Source organism: Oscarella lobularis, chromosome 3, assembly GCF_947507565.1.
Source record: "Oscarella lobularis chromosome 3, ooOscLobu1.1, whole genome shotgun sequence".
Classification (NCBI taxonomy): domain Eukaryota; kingdom Metazoa; phylum Porifera; class Homoscleromorpha; order Homosclerophorida; family Oscarellidae; genus Oscarella; species Oscarella lobularis.
In genome coordinates, this window is record NC_089177.1 from 2,149,418 (window position 1) to 2,171,861 (window position 22,444).

A 22,444-nucleotide genomic window follows, 5' to 3' on the forward strand; every position below is an offset into this window, starting at 1 on the left:
CACGCTAAACCAATCGAATTCATTTCTTTCGCGAAATAGAGCATGTTACGCTGCGTACACGTGTATGAAAGCTAAGAAGACTGTTGATTTGTCTGACACGGAGGATTTTACTGAGAAAAGGCAAGCCAGAAAGCCTTATAAGCGGAAACAAAAGAATTTCTCGCCGCAGATCGCTGCAATTGCGTTCGAATCGAGGAAGAAAAATAGGAAAAGGACTGAGAAACTGGCTAGTTTCCTCTTTCGAGGGTCCAATAGTAAAAAAAGAGCGAACACCAAAAAACTCAGGCGAATTGCCGTGGACCGAAAAATATCGACCCGGAAATCGAGTAAGAAAAAAATTTCCATTACTCGAGACATTCCAACGAATCGACATCGAAACCTTAGACAGATTTGACTGTGCACAGTAGAAAAGTAAAAGAGGTCTCCACTTGGCTCGAAGAGGACTCCAATCGAGTTATATCTGTAGCCTAATTAGCTGCTGCATAATATATTGATATCATGTCCAGAGACGAGGAAACGGTTCGGGTGGTTCGGTGCTTCTGCTGACCGGACCTCCCGGCTGCGGAAAGGCGGCCACTGTTCACGTCTTGGCAAAGGAGATGAAGCTGTTCGTTAAGGAGTGGATCAATCCTTTGGACTTCCGTTTCTACGATAGTATAGACGATGAACAACGAGGTATTTACGATGCTAAAAAGCTTTGCTTTGGTCATCGTTCTACCTGGTAGACTACGTTCCGTTCTACGAGTCGCAGAGTCGGCGGTTTGAGAATTTTCTTTTTCGGTCGTCGAAGTATAATTTGCTAAGATTGACGAGCGATTCTGAAGCGACTTCGAGCAAATCGAAGATTCTTTTAGTCAAAGTCAGCAGCAACCAACCAACCAACCAACCAACCATCTCGTAACATATGATTTTGTAGGAGCTTCCTAATGTGTATCTAAGTCGTCCTGCATCTTTTCATCACCTCTTGCGGTACGATAGAGCATTGTTTAAGTCTCCTCCTCTCTAGGTCTCGTCAATTTAGGCAATATCACCGCGTTGGCTGTTGTCCTGTTATTTTTGTGGTATCTGAAGGTACTGCGGAGAATCGCATCACTTGGAAACTCTTTCCGGATTCGTTGCAAAGGGAATTGGGCATTGGATGCATTCGGTAAGAATGCAGCGAGGTAGAAATTCCTAATGTATCGACAACTCTCTAGTTTCAATCCTGTCACTCACGCAAATCTGGTCAAGGCGCTGTTGCGAATTGCCTCCGCTGAATTGCCCAAAACGAGTGTCAACAAGAAGGACGTCGAAGACATAGCCAACTCTTGCGACGGCGATATCCGAAGTGGCGTCAATACGATGCAACTGTTGCTCTCAGTTCACACGAGGGAACGCTCTTTCTCGGCGAGGCTCAAAGAAGAAAATAAATGGTGCCAAAAATCATTTGCCTAAAGTCGAGTATTCGCCTCTATGACAGATTCTGTACGGTAGCATAGATGCACTTACTTCCTCCTCGGTTGGAAATAAGGATTCGCCTTTGCTTTTATTCAGAGCACTTGGCAAATTTTTCTATTGCAAGCGTAAGCCTTCCACAGCTGGCACATACGTAGATGAAGATAATTCTTCCGTTGTAGGTGATGTCAGCGGCTCTTTGCCCGACTACGAGCAATTGCCCTTGTCTCTGTCTGACTGCGTGCGATTTCCTCTGCAGTTCAATCCCGAAGTAGGATACATCGTGTGAGCCCTCGATTTTTCCTATTGTCGACTTGGCCAGGAAATAGTGGAGCAGACTCCCACGTCGATCCAGTCTTTCGCCCTCTACTTACATCAGAATTACTTGGACTTCATCGAAGGTCTTGGCGAGCAGGTTTGACCCATCGAAACCGCTAGAACTATTATAGTCCACAGACAAATTCTCACAGGAGGACGTTATAACCTGCTTCAGCGACGCTGACATTCTACTTGGCCAATGGGAGGTGCGTTCACGCGTGCATATCATTTGTAGTCTTTGTCATATTACTGCAGAGCCGGACGGAGCTTGAGCCCTACGCCTCCTGCATTGCGAGTCGCGGCGTTTTGTTTTCCTGTCATCCAAGCGAAAGTAGTAGTAGTCGCAAATGGCGGCCGCTTTATTCGCCAACCTATTTGGAAGCTGCAAAACAGGTAGAGATTCATCGCCTTCTACGCACGTCTCAAAACAGACTTTAGGTGACGAAGAATTCGTTTCACGAACACTTTTATCACAACAGCAGGCTATTAGAGGGTAGCGGTGGCAGCCTTCCTTTCTTTTTTTGATGACGAGGTTTTCTTCAGGTCATCTGCGTCAGCGCAATGAAGTGCTCACAGAAGTAATACCGTTTCTAGGCAAAATCGCCGTTCCCTGCGAATATCAAAGTACGTCTTCTTGTTAGCGAAAGTGTGCGCGTGCTTTTACTTTTTGATGACTTGTGCTCAGGTCTGGTTGCGTCGCTTCACTCTTTCTTTGACTTCAATGAAGCCGGCTTTAGGAAGTAATCTTTTGAGGGAACAAGTACTACTAGCCTAACGTTTTGTCTCTAATCAAAGGTCTTCTTCGTTGGCGGAAAAGAGCAGTACAGCAGCAGCAGCACTGAGCGAATTAACTGACTTTTCAGCAGAGCACCAAACTTCCAAAGCCGATGCCCAACTGAAACTGCAGTCTAATTTAGAAGAAATGCCTAGCGCTGCTACTGACACTAATGACATAATCATTGAAACATTTGACGACGATAGCGACGGGTAAAATAATTAATTCATAAGACACAATAAATGGAAGATGACAGTGAATGATCAATCCGCACCTATCTACAGTGCACAGAAGTGCAATACAATGAACAACCTTACTTCAAGCAAAAGCGACAGGCACCAGTACGGCCTCGCTATAGGGCGGTGGACCGTCTCCCGGCTCGGGGGGCGACGGCACTGCATCGACTCTTTCATCGCTCAACCACTTCAGTTTTTCACTCTTCGGCGCCGTTGTCGTCGTCGTCGTCGTCGTCGTTCGCTGCGATCGGACCCAGTCTCGATAGGACATTCGCTTCTGATCGCTCCTACGCCGTCCTTCTCTTCTCTTCACGACGTAGACGACGACGACGCAGATGACGAAAAGTGGAATGCCGACGCCCATTAGGGTCCAGCTGGCGATGCGACGCTCGCACAGCGAACGGTGAGGGTCGGCGTCTTTCGTCTCCCAGCTCGGAGGCGAACGATCGCCTAGTTCGGTCGTTAGGAGAAGCGTGAGGCCGGAGACGGTGAAAAGGAGACCGAATACGATGCCGATCATAGCGGGGCTCTTGTTCTTTAGACAGAAGTGCGACGAGGAGTCGAGCTGGCGCGGGCCAGACGCTCGCCGCGACGGCGAAGAGGGTTTCATGGCGGTGATGACGCACGGTGTTACAGTACAGTGTACGTCATGAGTCACGTGCAAAGTCATATAATAGGTTTCACGTGCTGAAGGCTAAAATATTAGAGTAACAGATAATTGTCTCAAACCTACGTTATTACATCGGAGGAGCGCTTGGTGCTGTGCCTGATTCCGGATAAGCAGTGGCCTCGCTGTAGGAAGGTGGAGCATCCATTCCAGCAGACTCTTGAGGAACTTTACTGGGATCCCACATTTTCACATCAACACTCGGCTCTGCGGCAGCAGGAGGATAGGGAGCGACTGGGTAGACCGATGAAGGCGCAGGGGGATAGGGGGTGGCGGTGGCTGCCGGTGGATAGGGAGCGGCGGCTGCCGGAGGATAGGCAGCGGCGGTTGCTGCAGGAGGATAGGGAGTAGCGGTGGCTCCAGGAGGATAGGATGTGTCCATGGAAGGAGGCGGATAAGATTGAGCTTCTGGTGGAGGATGTTCTTGCTGCGGCTGTTGCTCTTGCTCTTGCTGCTGGTTGCCTGCCTCGGCACTTTGCTGACGCACTTTAGCTCGAAGGCGACGAGCGTAGAAAATTCCAAAGACGAGCAAGATGACTCCTATAGGGAATAGAACCCATCCGGCAATACGACAGTTTTTCAGTGTTTCGAGTTCGTCGTCGTAGAAACTCGAATGATCGGGAAAGAAAGGCTTGTCGAAATAGCCGACCATGATAAGAATAAATCCGATGAGGGTGAAGAGAACGCCGAAAACGATAGCGGGAACGGCGCGACACGTTCCACTATTGTTACAATCGCCGCCGTAGACGTGATAGTAGCCGCCGCCACCGGTCGTCGTTACGTGAACGGTACCGCCGGCGTGAACCCTGGGACCGTGGTGGTGGTGGCGACGATGATGATGAAAAAGACCTCCATGAAGATGACCGTGACCGTGAAGATGGCCGTGGTGAGTACGGTGGTGGTGGTGGTGGTGGTGAATGCCACCACGATGATGACGTCGACCACCAGCTCTGCGTCCGCCGCGACGACCTCCGACGCCCATGATGTCGCTTAGTTTTCGTTTTCGGAGTTTAGCGCTAACGTGCGTTGCTATAGAATGCTGATGACGCACTACAAATCAAATTAACGCAGTCACACCTACATGACGTCACCACTTTTATTCGTACACAGTTCGTACAATAGTTGTTTCAAATGTACGTCTACGGTTATACATGCTGCTCAGTCACCGGCGTCGCAGTCGCAGTCTACGTCACAGCCATAGTCTACGTCACAGCCGCCAAAAGAGGTATTGTCCATTCCATCATCCATTCCAGCAGACCCTTGAGAAAATCCACTGGGATCCGTCATTTCTACATCACCGCTCTGATGCGTCCTAACCGGAGGATATATATAACAAGATGCGTCCGAGGAAGGGGGAGGATCTGAGACTTGACAAGATTTATCTGGTTGCTGCCGGTTGCCTGCGCCTTGGCGATTTGCTGCCAGTGAGGCATTTTGTCTCCGAACGCAAATTAAAATAATTCCAAAGACAAGCAAGACGATCCCTATAGGGAATAGAAACCAACCAATGAGGCGACAGACGTTCAGCCGCTGGAGTTCGCCTTCATAGAAAGATGATTCCTTGGAAAAGGAAGGCTTGTCGACGTAACCGACCATGATCAGAATAAACCCGGGAATGATGAATAAAATGCCCCAAAAGACAAAGCAGCTTTCATGATGACCATGGGGATGACCACCAGCTCTGTGTCCGCCGCGACGACCTTCGACGCCCATGTCGTTCAGTTTTTTTGGTTTTGTCTAGTCGGCGCATACGTATATGTATGAATTTGTTGCAGAATAGAGATGACGCACTTGAGGGCACGTGGCTCACAAATCAAATTAGCGCGCCACGTGCCATTATCTAAATGGCCTTCCACTTTTATTCGTCTCGTACCTCATTCTCAAATTGTTCCTGATTTATCTTTTTTGACTTCCATTTCTTCAGAGTACAGTATAACTAATAATAGTAGAGTACTGTAATATATAGTTGTCTCAAAAACGTACGTCATTGTTACATTGAAGGAGCGCTTGGTGCTGAGCTTAATTCCGGATAAGCAGTGGCCTCGTTATAGAAAGGCAGAGCATACATTCCGGCAGCCCTTGAGAAAATTTACTGAATCCCACATTTTCCCATCAACACTCGGTTCTGTAGCAAAAAGAGGACAGGAAGCAACTGGATATGCTGATGATGCAGAAGGCGTCGCGGAGGATAGGGAGCCGGAGGATAGGATGTGTCTAGGGTGTGTCTAAGGAAGGATAAGATTGGTGGCCCAAGGTGACCCTATAGGGATAAGAACCCAGCCGACGATGCGATAGAGGAAACGGCGCGGCGCGTTCAAGCGGTAGCACTCGTCGTTTCGGAAGCGCCAACGTGCACCGCCTGAGAGCTGGGGTCGACATCACCATCGCGGACTTCACCGCGTACCGCCCCCACCGCCACCGTCCTCTCCACGGAGGTCTCTGCTCTGCGTCCGCCGCGACGCGACCATGATGTCGCTTACTTGTTTTGTTCTGCACAGACTGTCAGCGTATAGTCTAGCTAGCGTGCGTTGCTGCTTCGATACAGGTCATCACATTTCGTACCCATTCTCAAATAAATTTATACGAAGACACCAGAGAGAGAGAGATTAATATATAGATATTACGTATTGTAATAGGTGCCGTTATTAGTCACGTGCAGAGTCACAAATCTGAATCTCAAAATGTACGTGAGAAGAGCTTCGGTTTGTGCTTCAGTCCGAAAAAGCACCGGTGTCGTCATAAGAACACGGATCATTCATTCCTGCAGAGATTCCAGCAGACCCTTGGGATCCACTGGGATCCTCCATTTCGACATCACAGCTTGGATAAGGTACTTCTCCGAGCAGGTACGCCTCAACTGGAGGAGGATATGCGTAGGAGATGACTGCTGTCGGCGGACAGGATGTGTCCAAGGAAGGAAGGGGAAGGTGTACGTGAAGAAGCCTGACAAGATCGGACCTGTTGCTGCCGGTTGTCTGCCGCGGCGTTTTGCTGACGCAATCGCACCCGACAAAAGCAGAAAATTCCGAAGGTAAGCAAGATGATCCCCGCAGGGCATAGAGCCCAGCCAACGATGCGACAGATTCCCAGTTGTCGGACATCGTCTTCGACTTCAAGTTCGAAGAATTAGACGCGATCCCTTGGGAAAGAAAGCCTGCGGCTTGTTGAAGTAGCCGACCATGATCAGAATGAACCCGACGAGAGTGAAGAGTACGCCAAAAATGACGGCGGGAATAGCGCAGCACGTTCCATATCCGCCGTAACCCCTGTGATAGTAGCCGGCATCGATCGTCGCTACTTGAACAGGGGCCCCGACGTGAACCTTCCAGTTGGGACCTTGGGGGCGACGATGATGAGTTAGACCGCCGTGAAGATGGCTGTGGGGATGACCATAAGCTCCGCCACGACGACCTTCGACGCCCATGTCGTTTCATTTTGTCAGCACATATACACTTGTGACGTACTTCAAATCGAGGACACGTGGCTCACAAATCAAATTAATTCTGCCCCAAATATTTATTTCGTTATTTACCTTTTTACTGTATCTATGGTACAGTGCCGTTATTAATTAGTCACTTGCAAAGTCACTCAATTGTTTGTGGTCAGTCTGACCAACCACCACCGGCGGAGCCTAAGGAGGCATTATCCATTCCAGCAGATCCTTGAGAATCCTTATCTCCACTGGGGGCCTGCCTTTCACCACTCGGAAAAGGAAAAGGCATCATTTCTGCGGACGCATGTCCCTCAACCTGTTGCTGCTGGTTGCCTTCCTCGACGTTTCGCCGTGCTCGACAATAGCGGAAAATTCCGAAGGAAATCAAGATGACCCCTATTAGGAGTATAACCCAGCCAAGGATGCGAACGATATTCGGCTCCTGAGGTTTGTTCTGGGAAGGCTTGGTGGTGTAGCTGCCAACAACCAGACCGAGCCCGACAAGGGTGATGATAGCGCCCACGTAGATGGAATATCTCATGTCGTTTAGTTTTTGGCCTTTCTTTAGTCAATGGAGATGACGCACTTTAGGACACGTGACTTACAGATCAACTTAGCGCGCCACGTGCCATTATCTTAATTTCTAAAACACTATGGCTTTCCGCCTTTATTCGTCTTGTACCTACTCCTAAAATTGTTTCTGAGGTATTTTTCTTGAGTTTGATTTCTTCAGAGTACAGTACGTCATTGGTTGATCGCGTGCTGACGGTTAAAATATTAGAGCACTGTAATACGTGGTTGTCTCAAACGTACGTTATTGTCACATTGGGGGAAAAGCGCTCGGGGCTGCAGTGGCCTCGTTATAGGAAGGCGGAGCATTCATTCCAGCAGACCCTTGAGAAAATGTACTGGAATCCCGCATTTTCACATCGACACTCGGTTCTGCGGCAACAGAAGGATGCGGAGCAACTGGATATGCTGACGATGTAGAAGGCGCTGGAAGATAGGCAGTGACGGTAACGGTCGCTCCTGGAGGAGAGGATGTGTCCAAGGAAGGAGGTGGGGCATCTTCTGACTGTGGCTGTTGCTGTTGCTGCTCGTTGCCTGCCTCGTCGCTTTGCTGACGCATTTTTGCTCGAATTCGACGAGCGTACATAATTCCCAAGGTGAATATGATGACTCCTATAGGCATAAGAACCCAGCCGGTGATGCGACAGTTTCGCTGTCGTTGGATATCTTCGACGAAAAGGCCATAATTACGAGGCTTCTCGAAGTAGTCCTGAATCCGAACAAGGTAGAGGGGTCGAGCGAGCTGATGAAATATTGCTCCTACCTAAAAGCAGCTCCTGAGTTACTTTTTGCTTCCGGATGAGCAGTGGCCTCGTCATAGGAAGGCAGAGCATACATTCCGGCAGCCCTTGAGAAAATTTACTGAATCCCACATTTTTCCATCAACACTCGGTTCTGTAGCAAAAAGAGGACAGGAAGCAACTGGATATGCTGATGATGCAGAAGGCGTCGCGGAGGATAGGGAGCCGGAGGATAGGGTGTGTCTAAGGAAGGAGGTGGATAAGATTGGTGGTGACCCTATAGGGATAAGAACCCAGCCGACGATGCCATAGAGGAAACGGCGCGGCGCGTTCAAGCGCTAGAACCAGTAGCACTCGTCGTTTCGGAAGCGCCATCGTGCACCGCCTGAGAGCTGGGTCGGCATCCCCATCGCGGACTTCACCGCGTACCGCCCCCACCGCCACCGTCCTCTCCCCACGGAGGTCTCTGCTCTGCGTCCGCCGCGACGACCTCCGACGCCCATGATGTCGCGCACAGACTGTCAGCGTATAGCTAGCGTGCGTTGCTGCAGAATGCGCACGATGAATCACGAGGTTTGACTCACGTATCAAATTAATTAATCATTATTCTCCACCTTCTGAATCTCTCGCCCTAATTCTGAAATATGACTAATGACACAATGACAGCATAGATATGCGTTATTAGTCTCGTGCAAACTTGAAAGACAATGGCATGTGTAAAGAATGAGTGTCCTAAATGTTATTGCATGCGCTGGTGGCTGAACCATACTAGAAGGAGCCGTAGGAGCAACCGGAAGCGCCACCAGCAGACCCTTGAGAAGCTCCGTCGGGATCCATCGTATTGACATCATTGCTTGACGGATTAGCGTTAGAATATATACAGCAACATCCGATAAGCAAGACTAAGACCCCTATCACGGACAGAACCCAGCCGATGGTACGAAAGATTTTCAGCCGCTGTAGTTTGTCTTTGTACAAAGCTGATTCCTTGGGAAAAGAAGGCTTGTCCACGTAGCCGACAACGATCAGAATAACTCCGACGAGGGTGAGGAGAATTATAACGCAAATGATAGGGCCTTTGCGGTAGAGACAGATCTGGTGGTCATCGGATTCATTCTTGGCTGATTCCTTGCGCTCCTCTGCTGAGTCTTCACGGCAGTCTGTCTTCGAGTCATCCTGATTCTCACCGCCACGGCTTTCGACGTCCATGTCGTTTACTTTTTTGGTTTCTTTTAGTCAACTGTCGATGACGCAACTTGAGAACGCACACGTGACGTACAGATCCAATAAACGCTCCACGTGACATTATCTACATTCCCTACATCTCTCCGCCTTTATTCGTCTAACACATTGAACAGCTTCTTTACTCGTTTTTCTTCTGGCGCCGTCATTCAAAATAAGGAAGAACTGAAATAGCTAGCTCCAACCTTTCTAGCACAAACGACACAAGATGAGGTACAACAGTCACAAGTGGTTGATTACGTGTCGGAGCTTAAAAATGTACAATAATAGATAGTTGCCTCAAACAAATGTTACTATTCCATTGGAGGCGCGCTTGGGTCAGTGCTTAGTGTCGGAAAAGTAGCGGCGGCGTCATAGGAAGGCGGATCCATTCCAGCAGACCCTTGAGGAAATTCGCTGGGATCCACATCACCGCTCGCCTGATACAGATGGATAAGGAGTGACTGGATAAGCTGATGATGTAGGTGCCGGATCCTATCACCGCTCGGCCGGTTCTGCGGGCGGATACGCCTCAGCAGGACGATAAAGAGTAATTGGATAAGCTGATGTACTAGTAGGTACCGGAGGAAAGGATGTGCCCAAGGAAGGAGGGGGAGGATGTGAGGCTGGACGAGATTGAACACGATCCCTACAGGCAATAGAACAAAGCCGACGATTCGACAGATTTTCAGTTGCAATTCCACGTCTTCGTCGTCGTCGCCGTAGAAAGGTGACCCCTTGGAAAAAGATTCGGAAGGCTTGCTGAAGTACGTAGCTGACCATGAGAATGAACCCAACGAGGGTGAAGAGAACGCCGAAAATTAATGATGGAAGGAATGGCGCAGCACGTTCCATTGCCGCCATAGCCGTAGCTGCTGTGATACTGATAGTAGCGATAAACGGGATAGCCGACGTTCCGGTTGAGATGATGACGATGATGAGGCAGGCCGCCGTGAAGATGACCGTGGTATAGTCCACCACCTCTGTGTCCGCCGCGACGACCTTCGACGTCCATGTCGTTTAGTTAATTGGTTTCGTCTAGTCAGCGCATATGAATTTGTTGCGGAGAATTGAGATTCTCACGCGTGGCTTTACAGATCAAATTAGCGCGTCACGTGCCATTATCTAAATTTCTAAAACATGATGGCTTTCCACTTTTATTTGTCTCGTACCTAATTCTAAAATTGTTTCTGAGGTATTTTTCTTGAGTTCAATTTCTTCAGAGTTCATTGGTCGATCGCGTGCTGAGTGAAGTCTAAAGGTTAAAATATTAGAGTACTGTAATACATAGTTGTCTCAAGCGTACGTTATTGTCACATTGGGGAAAAGCGCTTGGGGCTGTAGTGGCCTCGTTATAGGAAGGCGGAGCATTCATTCCAGCAGACCCTTGAGAAATTTTACTAGGATCACACATTTTCAAATCAGCACTCGGTTCTGTGGCAACAGGAGGATACGGAGCAACTGGATATGCTGATGATGTAGAAGGCGCTGGAAGATAGGCAGTGACGGTAACGGTCGCTCCTGGAGGAGAGGATGTGTCCAAGGAAGGAGGTGGAGCATCTTCTGACTGTGGCCGTTGCTGTTGCTGCTCATTGCCTGCCTCAACGCTTTGCTGACGCATTTTTGCTCGAATTCGACGAGCGTACATAACTCCCAAGGTGAATACGATGACTCCTATAGGCATAAGAACCCAGCCGGTGATGCGACAGTTTCGCTGTCGTTGGATATCTTCGACGAAAAGGCCATAATTACGAGGCTTCTCGAAGTAGCCGACCATGACCAGAATAAACCCGATCAGGGTGATCAGAACGCCTAAAAAGATAGGGAGAACGGCGCGGCGTGTTCCAGTGTCGCAATCGATAGGCCTAGAACAGTCCGTCGTTGCGGGAGCGCCGACGTCAACCCTGGAACCGAAGTGGAAATGGTGGTGGTGGTGGTGAATGCCGTGATGGTGATCATGATGTAGGCTACCAGCTGTGCGTTCGAAGTCCATGATATCGCTTGTTTTGTTCTGTAGCACATACTGTAAAGCCAGTTGTTGTAAAGCCAGAGATATAAGAGCTCTAGAATTAGCGTGCGTTGCTGCAGCATGACGCACTCACATCTGGACTCATGAGCTGGACTCATGCAGTCGGCCATCTGGTCACATCTAGACTGAACTCCTTTATTACAGTAGTATCGGTACATTAGTCACGTGCAAAGTGCCGATCCGTGGTTAATTAAACAAATATGTAACGGTTGTCTCACTTCCAACGTTATGACATAGGAGAAGCGCTAGGCTAGCGCTTGGTCTTCTAAAGAAGCAACGTCGTCATGGAAAGGTAGAGCATCCATTTCAGCAGTTTGAGGAATGCCACTGAAATCCTCCATTTCCACATCACCGCTCACTTCTGCAGACGCATGCACCTCAAAAGGAGGATAAAGAGTGACTGGATAAGTTGATGATGTAGGTGCCGGAAGAAAGGATGTGTGTTGTGGAAGGAGGAGGAGGACCTAAGGCTTGACAAGATTGAACCGGTCGCTGCTCGACGCTTCGCTGACGCAATGGTGCCGGAGTGCAACAAACGAAAATTCCGAAGGTAAGCAAGATGAGCCCTAGAGGGAATAAAACCCAGCCAACAATGCGATAGATTTGCACTCGTTCGACTCCATTTGACTCCTCGAGAAAAAAGGCTTGTGGAAGTAGCCAATCATGATCAGAATAAACCCGACGAGGGAGAGCTGAATGCCGAAAGCAATGGCGACAGCACGTTCCATTGCAACAATGACAATGGCAGCTCGTCGCTACGTGAACGGGAGCGTCGACGTGAGCCCTGGGACCATCGTGGCGGCGATGATGATAAGACGGACCGGGGAGACGACGAACACGCTGATGGTGGATGTCGCGATGATTTCGGTTATCAACTCGGCGTTGACCGCGACGACCTTCAATGCTCATGTCGTTTCAGTAAAGTATTTGCCTGTCTGATTGAGGACACGTGGCCTACAGATCAAATTAACGCGTCGGGTGCTTTTACCTAAATTTCTACATGACGTTTCTTTATTCGTCTCGTATCAAATTCTCAAATTGTTCCTGAGTTATCTTTTTTGACTTTAGTTTCTTCAGGAGTCGAGCTTCCTTTGACAAGTCGGCTAATTCTTTGTCTCCAAACACGTGGTGACCAGCTTTCTTTACTTGTTTCGTTTCTTTCTTTTCGATCCTTTTCGCTCTCGCCGCCTTCCTCTTTTTCTTCTCTGACCAAGGAGTAGTGCCGCTCGTAACTTTCCGTCGCTTTCCTTTCACTATAGCCCCCTCTTCGTCCTCGTCTCTCTTCCTCTTCTTCTCTATCCTCTGCTTCTCCCTTATTTTATCTTTGAACGGAATCGCCTCGACGTCCAAGTCTGCTTCGACAAAACCTTCAATAGCGCGTCCCTTCAGCTCCGGCATTCGAGGCATTTTCAGCAGCCCAAATCCCATTGCCAACCGTCCAAGGTCAAGTTCCTTTAGACTAAATATCAGCTGACACTCATGCTTAGCATACGACTGCACAAATGACACAAAGGCCCGAACTCCTTTCTCAACGAGAGCTCGATCTCGACTGGCAAGCGTACGCACCCTTGCAGTGATACAGTCTTCGCCGACCGAAGAAGCATCACTAAACCTCTCAAGAGGAGCCTTCTGATTGATACTCAAAAACTCAACGTACGTCTCTTCATTAAGATGAAGCAGCAGCAAAGCGTTGCCCTGGTTACCAATTCTCGCAGTTCGCCCGCATCGATGCACGAACGCCGAAGCATTGCTGGGAGGATCATACTGAACGACCCAATTGACTCCCGGTATATCGACACCGCGTCCCATGACGTCAGTACAGAGAAGAATCCCCGTCTGATTACGTCGAAACTCGCTAAAAATTCTCATACGTCTCGATTTCATTTTCCCGTGTATAGCCAGTATGTTATCGAGCTTCAGAACAGAATTGAGAAGCGTCGAGAAATAGTCGACGCACGCACACGTGCTGAAAAATATCATCACTTTCTCCCTCGTCCGTTTCCTCAAAAACCCGACCAAATACGAAAATTTCTCATCGGCATCACAGACGCGGTAGAAATTTCTCAGCGACGCGGGCGTACTCCGCGGCGCAACGGGTAACGACGACGACGAGGAAGCAGCGCTCTTTTCGCGCACTTGCACGCGAACGGGATTTCGCAGTCCGGCTCGTATGAGCGACTCCATCTCGCTCGTCTGCGTCGCCGAAAAGAGGCCCGTGCGTCGCTGTTTCGGCAAGAAGCCGAGTATGGCGTTGACGCACGTCTCGAAGCCCAAATCGAGAAGCCGATCGGCTTCGTCGAGAACGAGAACTTGCAGCGCTTTGATTCGCGTCGCGACGAGCGACGATTTCGTTAGGATGTCTTCCAATCGGCCGGGCGTCGCGACGAGGACGAGAGCGCCGCGCTGGCGTCGGAGCGACGCTAGATCGGTCGACGCGTCGCCGACGCCGCCGACGGTTAGAAGGGATTTGAGCGAGGGGGTTTCGGCGAGGAAGTCTTGGAGGACTTCGTGCGTTTGCGTTGCTAGTTCGCGCGTCGGGGATATGACGACGGCGCCGATGTCGGTCGGTTTGAGCGGCGGGTCGCACTGGCGCGTGAGAATTTCGACGAGGGGGACGAGAAATGCGAGCGTTTTGCCTGAACCCGTTACGGCTTCGGCAACGACGTCCTTGTGCGAGAGGAGAAGAGGAATGCAGGCCGACTGAACCGGTGTCATGCCGCGGAAACCCAGTTTTTCGATTGTTTGAAGAACGGGAGCGGAGAGAGAAGGACGAATCGTGTTCCACGGAACGGCCATCTTTCTTGATCCGGGAGTTGTACTCTAGAAAAAAAACACGTGTCTTAAACTTTTGAAATTATTTATTTTCTTATGTTAGGAGATAGAGCACTGCACGACCGATAATCAGTGGTGCCAGCGGCTCTGCATTGAAATACTTCGCTTTCTTTCTTTTGACATTATTATTTTCCCCTGTGGGGAATGCACCGGTCTCGGAGGAAGTGCAAGACCGAGACGATGCGCGAGAGAGGCGCAGCAAGCTGCCTTCCTCATCTCTATTTCCAAAGATAGGTTAATCTTTCGGAAGCCGGGCGTGCCCGGCATCTCAGAGATTAAACTGAGAAGAACAGATACTACACTTGATCTTAGCCAAAAGGCCGAGAAGCGATAAGATATGCGGCGTTTCTCACTGATTATATACCTTTGATACGGATACTCTAATTGTTGGGAGCGGCGCACGAAAACAATCCTATTGCCGCCGCGCAGGCACACGACTCTATTTATACTTTTCTGCGCTCAACCTTTTGTGTTTTACTCTCTATTTAGCTACGTCAAAGTCTAGCTGTGCAATTAACGTACCTCGTTCCGCGTGACAATTGATATCTATGGCGTTAGAACACCGTGACTAAGCGCTCTTTCTCGCTTTCGTTCGTTCCACGGAATAGGCTTGTGCCTGCAGACACGCTAGGGAAGAATTTTATAGCGCATCACGCATGTGACGGTCACTAATGGTTAATTAATTAAATAAATAAAGAACTTTATATACAAATACCCACACGCCTTAGTGACTACTGTACAACGCAGCTCTTGCTTCCCTGCACATCATTTGAACTACCAAAACTGTTTTCACTTGAAGGCCTTGCTGATATCATCTTGTGGAAAGGGAAGAAGACTCGCATAAGCTAACATAAGCTCATTGTAGCTCCATCTGAATGACGTACCTGTCTAAGAAGTTTTGCACGCACTCTGAACTTTGATCCAGTGTTGTATAGCACTGCACTTATAGCTTTGTAGAATTCATTGAAGTCTTGGTCTTCCGCAGCTTTATCTCCCCAAGCCTTGACCATTTCCTAAACAATAAGTTGACTGCAATTCACATTAGTCTGAGAATGCAGACCGACTTTTAGTCTCTCTTCCTTCTGTCTTAGATAAGCCACGCGTCTCTTTAGCATTTGATTTTCCATTCTAATCTGCCCTGTTTCAGCGTCGGAGGACGAACTCAGAGACGAGCAGCGACTAGTCAAAGCAGGAACGAAAGCATCATCGTGCTTTAGTCGTTCTATTTGTTTCAATTCCTACACAGGGATGTGACATATTGGGTGACGCTACAGAAAACACGTTTGCCACCTTTGTCGTCAGTTTCTCAAATTTCTGACTGGACGAGTCGTCTACTTGAACGCCGTACACGCATACGGATATCGAGTTTGATGTGAAGTACTCAATATCGGCGGCAGTCATTTTTTTAATAGTGAACGTCTGCGAGTGCTTGAACTCCGGCGAGAGCGTTCCTTTGACCAGCTGCGTCTCAACGTCACCGTCATAGCCGCGAGCAGTGTATTTGCATCGGATTCCTCGGGAGTACTTTGTCCTCGTAATTTCGGCGGACGTAATAGTAACCTAGAAAGATGTCATTTTCCCCCGTGCAAAAACACTGCATTTCTTCCGACATTATAATAAAATGGCTTTCCTAGAAGCTCCGCCGAATCTTCGACATACGCGTCGTCATCAAGGCGCTTTCCCTCTCTGTTCGTTGGATAGACTTGAAACAGTAGGTGTCCTTCGTTCTCGCCCTAACGATGAAATTAATTAAGCGGCTCTATATGATTTGTCAATTAGTGTGGCTTACTTTGTAGTTTGTTATTGCCGCTGAATCCTCAAAATCAAGTGCATAGGCAAGACTTTCTAAAAACACATTTGACGTCCCGATTAGTACGTCTTCAACGGGGTCCCAAAAGGGATCTTCTTCTTTTTTGATAGTTGCAACGTCGCTTGGATTCTCCAAGAACCGTTGATAAAGATCCTACTCTAACTTTGATGATATGTTTGTATGTTGTACATGCATTGCTTCCTTGCCTGCATGACGTATCGCCTGTTTGTAAATTTTCCTCGTTCCCATAGCCAGGTGTTTTCGTTGAGAAGATTCGTCATTTTGACTAAAACCCTGAAAACGGCCATCAAAGAACGCTATACGTCTGAGCAATAAATACTTTGGCTTCCTGGTTCTCGCTAGTCCCGCTTGGGAAGGCGACAACATCACCACTTCAAACAATCTATAAGCAAATTGGCATGAATCCCGGGAGCAACATAGCTTCTAAATATCTCACCTGTGCTTGTTCATTTCTTCACTGATTGCGTTAGCTTCATTTACAAGAGGAAGCAGTTCAACAATTTGCTCTTGAACCAACAACTGATCTGTTAGTATTCAAAGTTCAGTTCAATCAAGTGAATTCCCAAATTGACCGCCCTGTACCGTTTGACATCGACGATCCAGCTTTGGCATGAAATCCGCGCGCTTCTGCAATCTCCTTTTGAGCAAATTCCCACGTGATATTCGCTTCAACAACGGACCCATCGCGAGCCACAGCCTTTTGGGGATTTTTGAAAACGTACATATGACTTGATCCTAGTCAAAGAAACTTAGCAACAGCTATTGAGCAATGAAAGTTGAACACAAACCAAAAACGATTCTGTCCAAGTGACAGAGAACGCGTTCTCCTCCGAGGGGTGCCCCATTGATAAGCGTTTTCGCATTCTGACACGATTTGATGGTCACTTCAACGCCCAACACAGAAATAACTGCATGGTCAGCTTCAATACTACATACAAAATTTGTTTTTATGTGAGCCAATAAATCACTCTGCCTGTACGTACTTCAATCCGGTGAATGGCAAATCAGGATTAGAGTTTGCAGTTTTCTTTCCAACACTCGTTTTACCTGGATATTAATTAATTAAATGACTTAGTCAAATGCGCGGTGAATTTATAGTTGAATAATACCTTTCTTGAGTATGTGCACAATGACGCCTGAAAGAAGAGGATCTTCGTTCAAGTTCACGAGTTGGGGCTCGGTTTCTTTCATGCGCTTCGTTTTCAGTGTCTCTGCTTCATCGGCAGCAGACTCGTCTTGAGTGTGCTTTAGCTACACGTAAGCAGATGCAAGGCAAACAGTATGGTCTCTCATACACTTGGTCAACCTTCTCATCCCAACTAGTTTGTATGTCGCCTAAAGTATCCAAATTTGCCTCGAGCTGAGCGCGAATTTCGTCTTCCATTTCCCGTCTCATTTTCTTCTTTTCTGCAGACAGGCGTGGGTGGTGGCTATTCCTATACGATCCCAAGTACATATAGTGTGGAGTTTCTTACCTTCTTCAGTGAGTCCAACTTTCACCGTTGTTACTGTGCCACTTCCTAATTGACCCTTTAGCCGCTCGTTCTCTTCTCGCAGTTCACGTATCAACTTATCAAGAGGATTTTCGTTCACCACGGCTCTTGTTTTGATCTTCTTAGCACGATCAGCATACCTAAATCGTTATTATATAATGTAGTGCATTTACTAGTTTAGTTTGGAGTTCTACCTGAGAGTGCTCAACGTTTCGCTATAGTTAATGTCAGCTGGAGACAACGCTGCTATCATCACGGTCTTGCTGTGATTAATTAAAATACAATCAGTAACTTTGCCCTCACACTGTGACTGACCTATTTCCTCCTAATGCATTTTGCAGTAGTTTTGTCAAAATTGAATCTCTGTATGGAACAACTGTCTTTTTCCTTCCCATTGATAGGTCAGCGAGCGCCTAAAGCAAAAACCACTCGATAGGAGTCTCAATAGGTCAAATAGCATAAACTAGTTTTCTGGTTCAACTTACAGAAATGACGTTTCCAAGTGCTGATAGGCTTTTATTGATGTTGGCTCCTTCTTTCAGGCGATCGCCTGTAGCTCCAGTACTGTCAGCTCGTTCACTTCCTTACAATATCCGTATAAGGCATTGAATCACGTGTCCACAAAATACAGCTAACCAGCTAAGTCAACAAGATTAATAACGCTCGTCTTTTTCGTGTTTTGACCGGCGTCGTTTTTCCCTATCTGTCCAAAGGTGATAGTAACGACTGTGTGTGCTCTACTGCTAGTCGCATTCATATTAGTGGAAGCAACGGTTCGATTAGTGGTTCCTATACAGTGCAACACACCAGTGAACTATCTATTCGCTTTTCCAATCTACATAGGCCCATGCCTTCCTCGATTCTTTTCTCAATTTCCGGGTAACTGCCCACGGCGACTTTCTTCAAGTCTGGCACGTAGAACAGTCCCAGTTTGGGGTTTTGTCTCACCGGCAGTCCTCCTTTGGGATTGGCTCGGCTTAGGAGATCGCGCACCTGTTCGTTGTAGATCTCAAGCATGCTGAACGTCACCTCGTACTTCTATTATACACAGAGCAGAGAAATTGAGTGCTGGTCGAGGCAATCAAAAATCAAGTGAACGCACCACAGTGGAATTTTCCTTATTGGCTTTCATCGTCTTGAACAGTTCGTCACACGTGGTTGGTACGATCCCCCTGAACCAAGGAAGAGTAAATCACCAATTGATTCGTGGAGAATCTATTATCTAACTTATTGGGTCCATATCCGACCATGGAATAGGACTTTCCCGATCCGGTTTGTCCGTAGGCAAAAAGCGAGCAGTTGTATCCTAAAGATATCATTACCGTAATCTGGCCCGCCTTCGACCCTCCCCACGGAGTCTGAGTGTACCTTTGAAAGCATTGTCGAGTACGCCACGACCTAGATCGTCGAAGACGCGATTTTGATCGGCGTAACGAGCACTGACAGGCGTCAGAACGCCGTTTACGTCCGCTTCGAAGCCATCGTGAGACCTTTGCGGGAGAGCGAATGACACACGAAAGGCGGAGCGTGTGAACCGTTACCAATAGGAATAGTCAAACGCAAACTAAGGAGAGAAATGAAAACGAACAATGCACTTGCGCCTGTGCCCGCGCTGTACCTTTTTCGGCTCGGCGCCTAGTGAAGGCGACATGACAAATACGGCAATTTAGAAAGAAAGAGCCGTGGCTTTGTTTCTCTACGCTACCTTCGCTGTCTGGGTCGCGTATCAGTGTCGTTTGACCGTGCATGTCGATCACTAGTCGAGCCTTTCGCTCTTTCTCCCTAACGGGAACAGACAGGCTAATGACTGCTTTGTGTCTAGATATCTTCTCCCGTCTACCTGGTATTGAACGGGCGAACGCGAACAGCCACTTTGACGCTAGAGATGAGTACAGCTTGAATGTCCACGATCACAGACGCGTTCTTAGCAGACTTACGACTCCGACGTCATCGAGGCGCGGACAAACGAAACGTTAACGGACGGTATGACAATATTTTAATGTCATCCACGTCCACCCGGATAGCGGAGGCGTGTTTTGGGGCCATTGGAGAAAACGTCACAGCATCCCATCGGCGTCATATCTTTTTCGTGCATAAATAAATAAATAAATAAAGGTGAACACACAATATATCGAAAGGTTTTTGCTGCAGTTCAATTTCTAAGTACATGTGCTACTACTGATCACGCATAGTGACCGTGCTGAGACCTCGTAGGAGCAACGTTGGCGGAAGGTCGGCGGTGAACGCTTCGAGATAGTTGAGATACGCCGCGTCGTCATCCGGATCAGTAGGCGGTTCCCACAAGCAGGCGAAGAGGACCTTCGTCAGCGATCCGCCGGAAAAATCTCGCATCATCTTATTGACGGCAAGAATGGACTCCATTTGATCGACTTGACTGCCGTCTTTCACGTACGACAACGAGTTGGCGTTTCCATCGACGACGACCGGAATCACGGTCGCCGGTATTCGCACGTCGACCAATCGCCCCTTCAACTTCGCCTCGTTGTCGGCCGCCGTCGCCTCGTCGACGCCGACGGCGAACACGCGTATGCGCGTCGTGCGCTTCCACAGCGGCACCATGTGAAGAACGCAGCCGATTTGGAGCATAAAGTCGCACGTCGCGTCGCCGTAGTCGATATCCGCGTCGACGTAGCGCGGATCGAGAGGCCAAATGTCGATGTTGCCGACGGCACGACGCGACAGCGTGCTTCGATCGAACGCGCTGAAATTCCTCGCCAATACGACGTCTTTGTCCAAGAGAAAAAGACAGTCGCGAATAATGGAGACGTATTCGGTGACGCTGATGGTGCGTTCGTCGTCTTGTCTCAGAGGCGGAAATATGTCCGATAGCGGCGTGACGGATCGTCCGCTTCTCTGCTGTCGTCGCGGTAGCGACGTCTCGATTTTTCCCTCTCGGGGCACGGAGGCGTCGTAGAAGCCCATGACGATCATTCGCGGTTTCATTCCGCCGAGTCCCGACGTCATGATGAGAGATTGAGCGCCGAGACGTACGGACTCGGCGAAGGTAACTTCGACGAACGCCTTGATTTTGGGCATGGCAACGGAGACGTGATCCTGCAGCGATTCCGCATAGCGACGTCGCTGCTCGGCGGCACCGGGACTGTCGAGTTGACCGACGATTACGTGACCGATGACGTAGAGTCCTCCCTTCTTCATATCGTTGACGAAATGAACGAGCGACGCGGCGTTGACGCTGCGCGGATTATTGACGAGAAAGAGCACTTGAGGTCGCCAGAACTTGACGTGCTCGCGACGCGGATCCAGTAGAAGCAGATACTTGCGGACTTGATGGAATATGAGAGCCTGCGATATGTCGCCCCACGATTGATCGCCGGAGTAGAAGTGTATGAAAACGAACAGAAGCAGCATGACGACGACGGCGACGGCGGCGTAGATTTGATTGACGACGAACATCATGGCGAAAGTCGAAATAACGCCGAGAAGTGACGTCACCCAGTGATAGTAACGAAACGTTGGACGAAAGTTGGGCGCCGAAGCGAGTTCGAGAGCGAGACACGCCAAATTCGTTGCGCTGTAGGACAGAAGAAAGAATCCCGTAGCAAAAGGAGCAACGACGTTGAGTTGTCCAACGGATATAATCGCCTGGACGAGAATCCACGTGATAAAGATTGCCATGTAAGGATTGCCGGAGCGCGTTGCGAGCTTGAACGGACGCAATACGATGCCGAAGATGTTATCGTCGGCGACGGCTTTGAGTATGCGCGTCGCGCCGATGAACGTGCTCAGAGCGGCCGACAAGGTGACGGTGAGCACGCCGGTGGTGACAAGCGGTCCCCAAAAGCTGATCGACTGCATGACGTTGTAGTCGTTCACGAGAAGAGAACGACTGCAGGTGACGGCGAGGAATATGGAGAAAATTTGATAGATGATGAATGTGAAGAAGCAGGCGACTATTGTGCCGAGTGGAATGGATCGACTTGGCTTTGCAAGATCGCCGGACAAATTCGCCCCGGCCATGATTCCCGTGCAGCCGTTGAACAGAACGCCGAAGACGACGGCGAAATCGGCCTGCTTTCCCGTCGTGTAATCGACCGTGAAATTCGGCATGAGATTATCTACAAACGTATTTCCGGAAAATCCCGTATAATAATACGTCACATTGCCGACGCTGATTGGACGACTGTCGGTCTTGACAAAAAAATTGATAGCAATCGCCAAGGCGACGACCATGACGACGAGAAATATGACGAACGTCGTCTTGGCGAACATTTGGGGTCCGACGAGACAGACGAGCAGACAGAAGATGAGAATAGCCGTTCCGAGAAGATAGTCCCAGCCGCGGCCGTCCGGCAACGTTCGCGCGTAATCGCCCGATTTGACGCCGAAGCTGCCGACGAGCGCTTCGACGACGCCGAGAACGTAGACGCCCGTCGAAAAGACGTTGGCGAAATAGAAGATGACGCCGATCGAGCCGCCGAATTCGGGCCCGAGCGCGCGACTAATCATGAAGTAGGCGCCGCCGCCGCGAATTGCGCCGTTCGTCGATATCGCGGCGATTGAGAGCACCGTCAAGCCGACGATGATGTAGGCGAGTGCGAACATGGCCGCGGCGACGAGTGCGCCCGCTTGTCCGACGATGTAGCCCATGCGAAGGAAGAGAATGACGCTGAACATGGAGAGGACGCACGGGACGAAGACGCCGAAGAACGTCGAGAGTTTTTTCGGCGGCGGCGAGGACGATTCGTCTTTGGTTCCGGTGATTGCGAGGAGGTGGTCTGTTTCCGACATGTTTTTTGCGTTTTTCGAATTCCTACGCAGCGATAGAACGAAGTAATTCCCAGTCGGCCGGCCCGTCCACAGTCACTTAGGCGTCATGTGACGTG

The 22,444-nt window shown here is 49.1% G+C and overlaps 4 protein-coding genes and 1 non-coding gene across 5 annotated transcripts; 1 reads left to right on the forward strand and 4 right to left on the reverse strand.

The window, feature by feature from the left end:
• The first annotated feature begins 8 nt into the window (after positions 1-8).
• On the forward strand, positions 9-2,787 carry LOC136185041 (cell cycle checkpoint protein RAD17-like). Its single transcript, XM_065972080.1, has 17 exons — positions 9-120; positions 170-326; positions 385-453; positions 507-675; positions 726-859; positions 917-969; positions 1,022-1,147; positions 1,197-1,412; positions 1,474-1,562; positions 1,617-1,705; positions 1,757-1,849; positions 1,905-1,958; positions 2,008-2,145; positions 2,191-2,245; positions 2,296-2,376; positions 2,438-2,492; positions 2,548-2,787. Exons 1-17 carry the CDS (start codon positions 65-67, stop codon positions 2,741-2,743), a joined length of 1,830 nt encoding a protein of 609 aa, XP_065828152.1. The 5' UTR covers positions 9-64; the 3' UTR covers positions 2,744-2,787.
• A 5,973-nt stretch (positions 2,788-8,760) lies between these two features.
• On the reverse strand, positions 8,761-14,853 carry LOC136185042 (ATP-dependent RNA helicase DDX55-like). Its single transcript, XM_065972081.1, has 5 exons — positions 14,778-14,853; positions 12,412-14,243; positions 10,701-12,358; positions 10,567-10,649; positions 8,761-10,519 (listed from the first exon to the last, which is right to left on the reverse strand). Exon 2 carries the CDS (start codon positions 14,217-14,219, stop codon positions 12,435-12,437), a length of 1,785 nt encoding a protein of 594 aa, XP_065828153.1. The 5' UTR covers positions 14,220-14,243; positions 14,778-14,853; the 3' UTR covers positions 8,761-10,519; positions 10,567-10,649; positions 10,701-12,358; positions 12,412-12,434.
• On the reverse strand, positions 14,395-14,587 carry LOC136185555 (U2 spliceosomal RNA). Its single transcript, XR_010669571.1, has one exon. It is a non-coding gene; the product is annotated as a U2 spliceosomal RNA (small nuclear RNA).
• Positions 14,854-14,914: 61 nt separating the features above from the next.
• Positions 14,915-19,564, reverse strand: LOC136185032 (kinesin-like protein KIF28). Its single transcript, XM_065972072.1, has 28 exons — positions 19,517-19,564; positions 19,420-19,458; positions 19,285-19,361; positions 19,198-19,214; positions 19,121-19,143; positions 18,948-19,069; positions 18,807-18,885; positions 18,682-18,751; positions 18,431-18,617; positions 18,216-18,368; positions 18,065-18,162; positions 17,895-17,992; positions 17,774-17,842; positions 17,562-17,719; positions 17,393-17,493; positions 17,196-17,337; positions 17,070-17,133; positions 16,875-17,014; positions 16,669-16,821; positions 16,523-16,610; positions 16,406-16,468; positions 16,272-16,359; positions 16,045-16,218; positions 15,866-15,988; positions 15,546-15,815; positions 15,320-15,493; positions 15,140-15,268; positions 14,915-15,070 (listed from the first exon to the last, which is right to left on the reverse strand). The coding sequence occupies exons 1-28, from the start codon at positions 19,528-19,530 to the stop codon at positions 14,987-14,989; spliced, it is 2,997 nt and encodes a 998-aa protein (XP_065828144.1). The 5' UTR covers positions 19,531-19,564; the 3' UTR covers positions 14,915-14,986.
• An 85-nt stretch (positions 19,565-19,649) lies between these two features.
• On the reverse strand, positions 19,650-22,428 carry LOC136185035 (solute carrier family 12 member 9-like). The gene has a single exon (XM_065972075.1). The coding sequence runs from the start codon at positions 22,347-22,349 to the stop codon at positions 19,755-19,757; it is 2,595 nt and encodes an 864-aa protein (XP_065828147.1). The 5' UTR covers positions 22,350-22,428; the 3' UTR covers positions 19,650-19,754.
• Positions 22,429-22,444: the final 16 nt, after the last annotated feature.

Coding starts and splice junctions, on each gene's coding strand:
- LOC136185041 (XM_065972080.1), top strand. CDS start 65: ATGAAAGCTAAGAAGACTGTTGATTTGTCTGACACGGAGGATTTTACT. Junction 1,563..1,616: donor CAAATTTTTCTATTGCAAGC/GTAAGCCTTCCA, acceptor CTTCCGTTGTAG/GTGATGTCAGCGGCTCTTTG. Junction 2,377..2,437: donor CGTTCCCTGCGAATATCAAA/GTACGTCTTCTT, acceptor ACTTGTGCTCAG/GTCTGGTTGCGTCGCTTCAC.
- LOC136185042 (XM_065972081.1), bottom strand. CDS start 14,219: ATGGCCGTTCCGTGGAACACGATTCGTCCTTCTCTCTCCGCTCCCGTT.
- LOC136185032 (XM_065972072.1), bottom strand. Junction 18,618..18,681: donor ATAAGGAAAATTCCACTGTG/GTGCGTTCACTT, acceptor TGTGTATAATAG/AAGTACGAGGTGACGTTCAG. Junction 17,494..17,561: donor AGTTGGACTCACTGAAGAAG/GTAAGAAACTCC, acceptor GCCTGTCTGCAG/AAAAGAAGAAAATGAGACGG.
- LOC136185035 (XM_065972075.1), bottom strand. CDS start 22,349: ATGTCGGAAACAGACCACCTCCTCGCAATCACCGGAACCAAAGACGAA.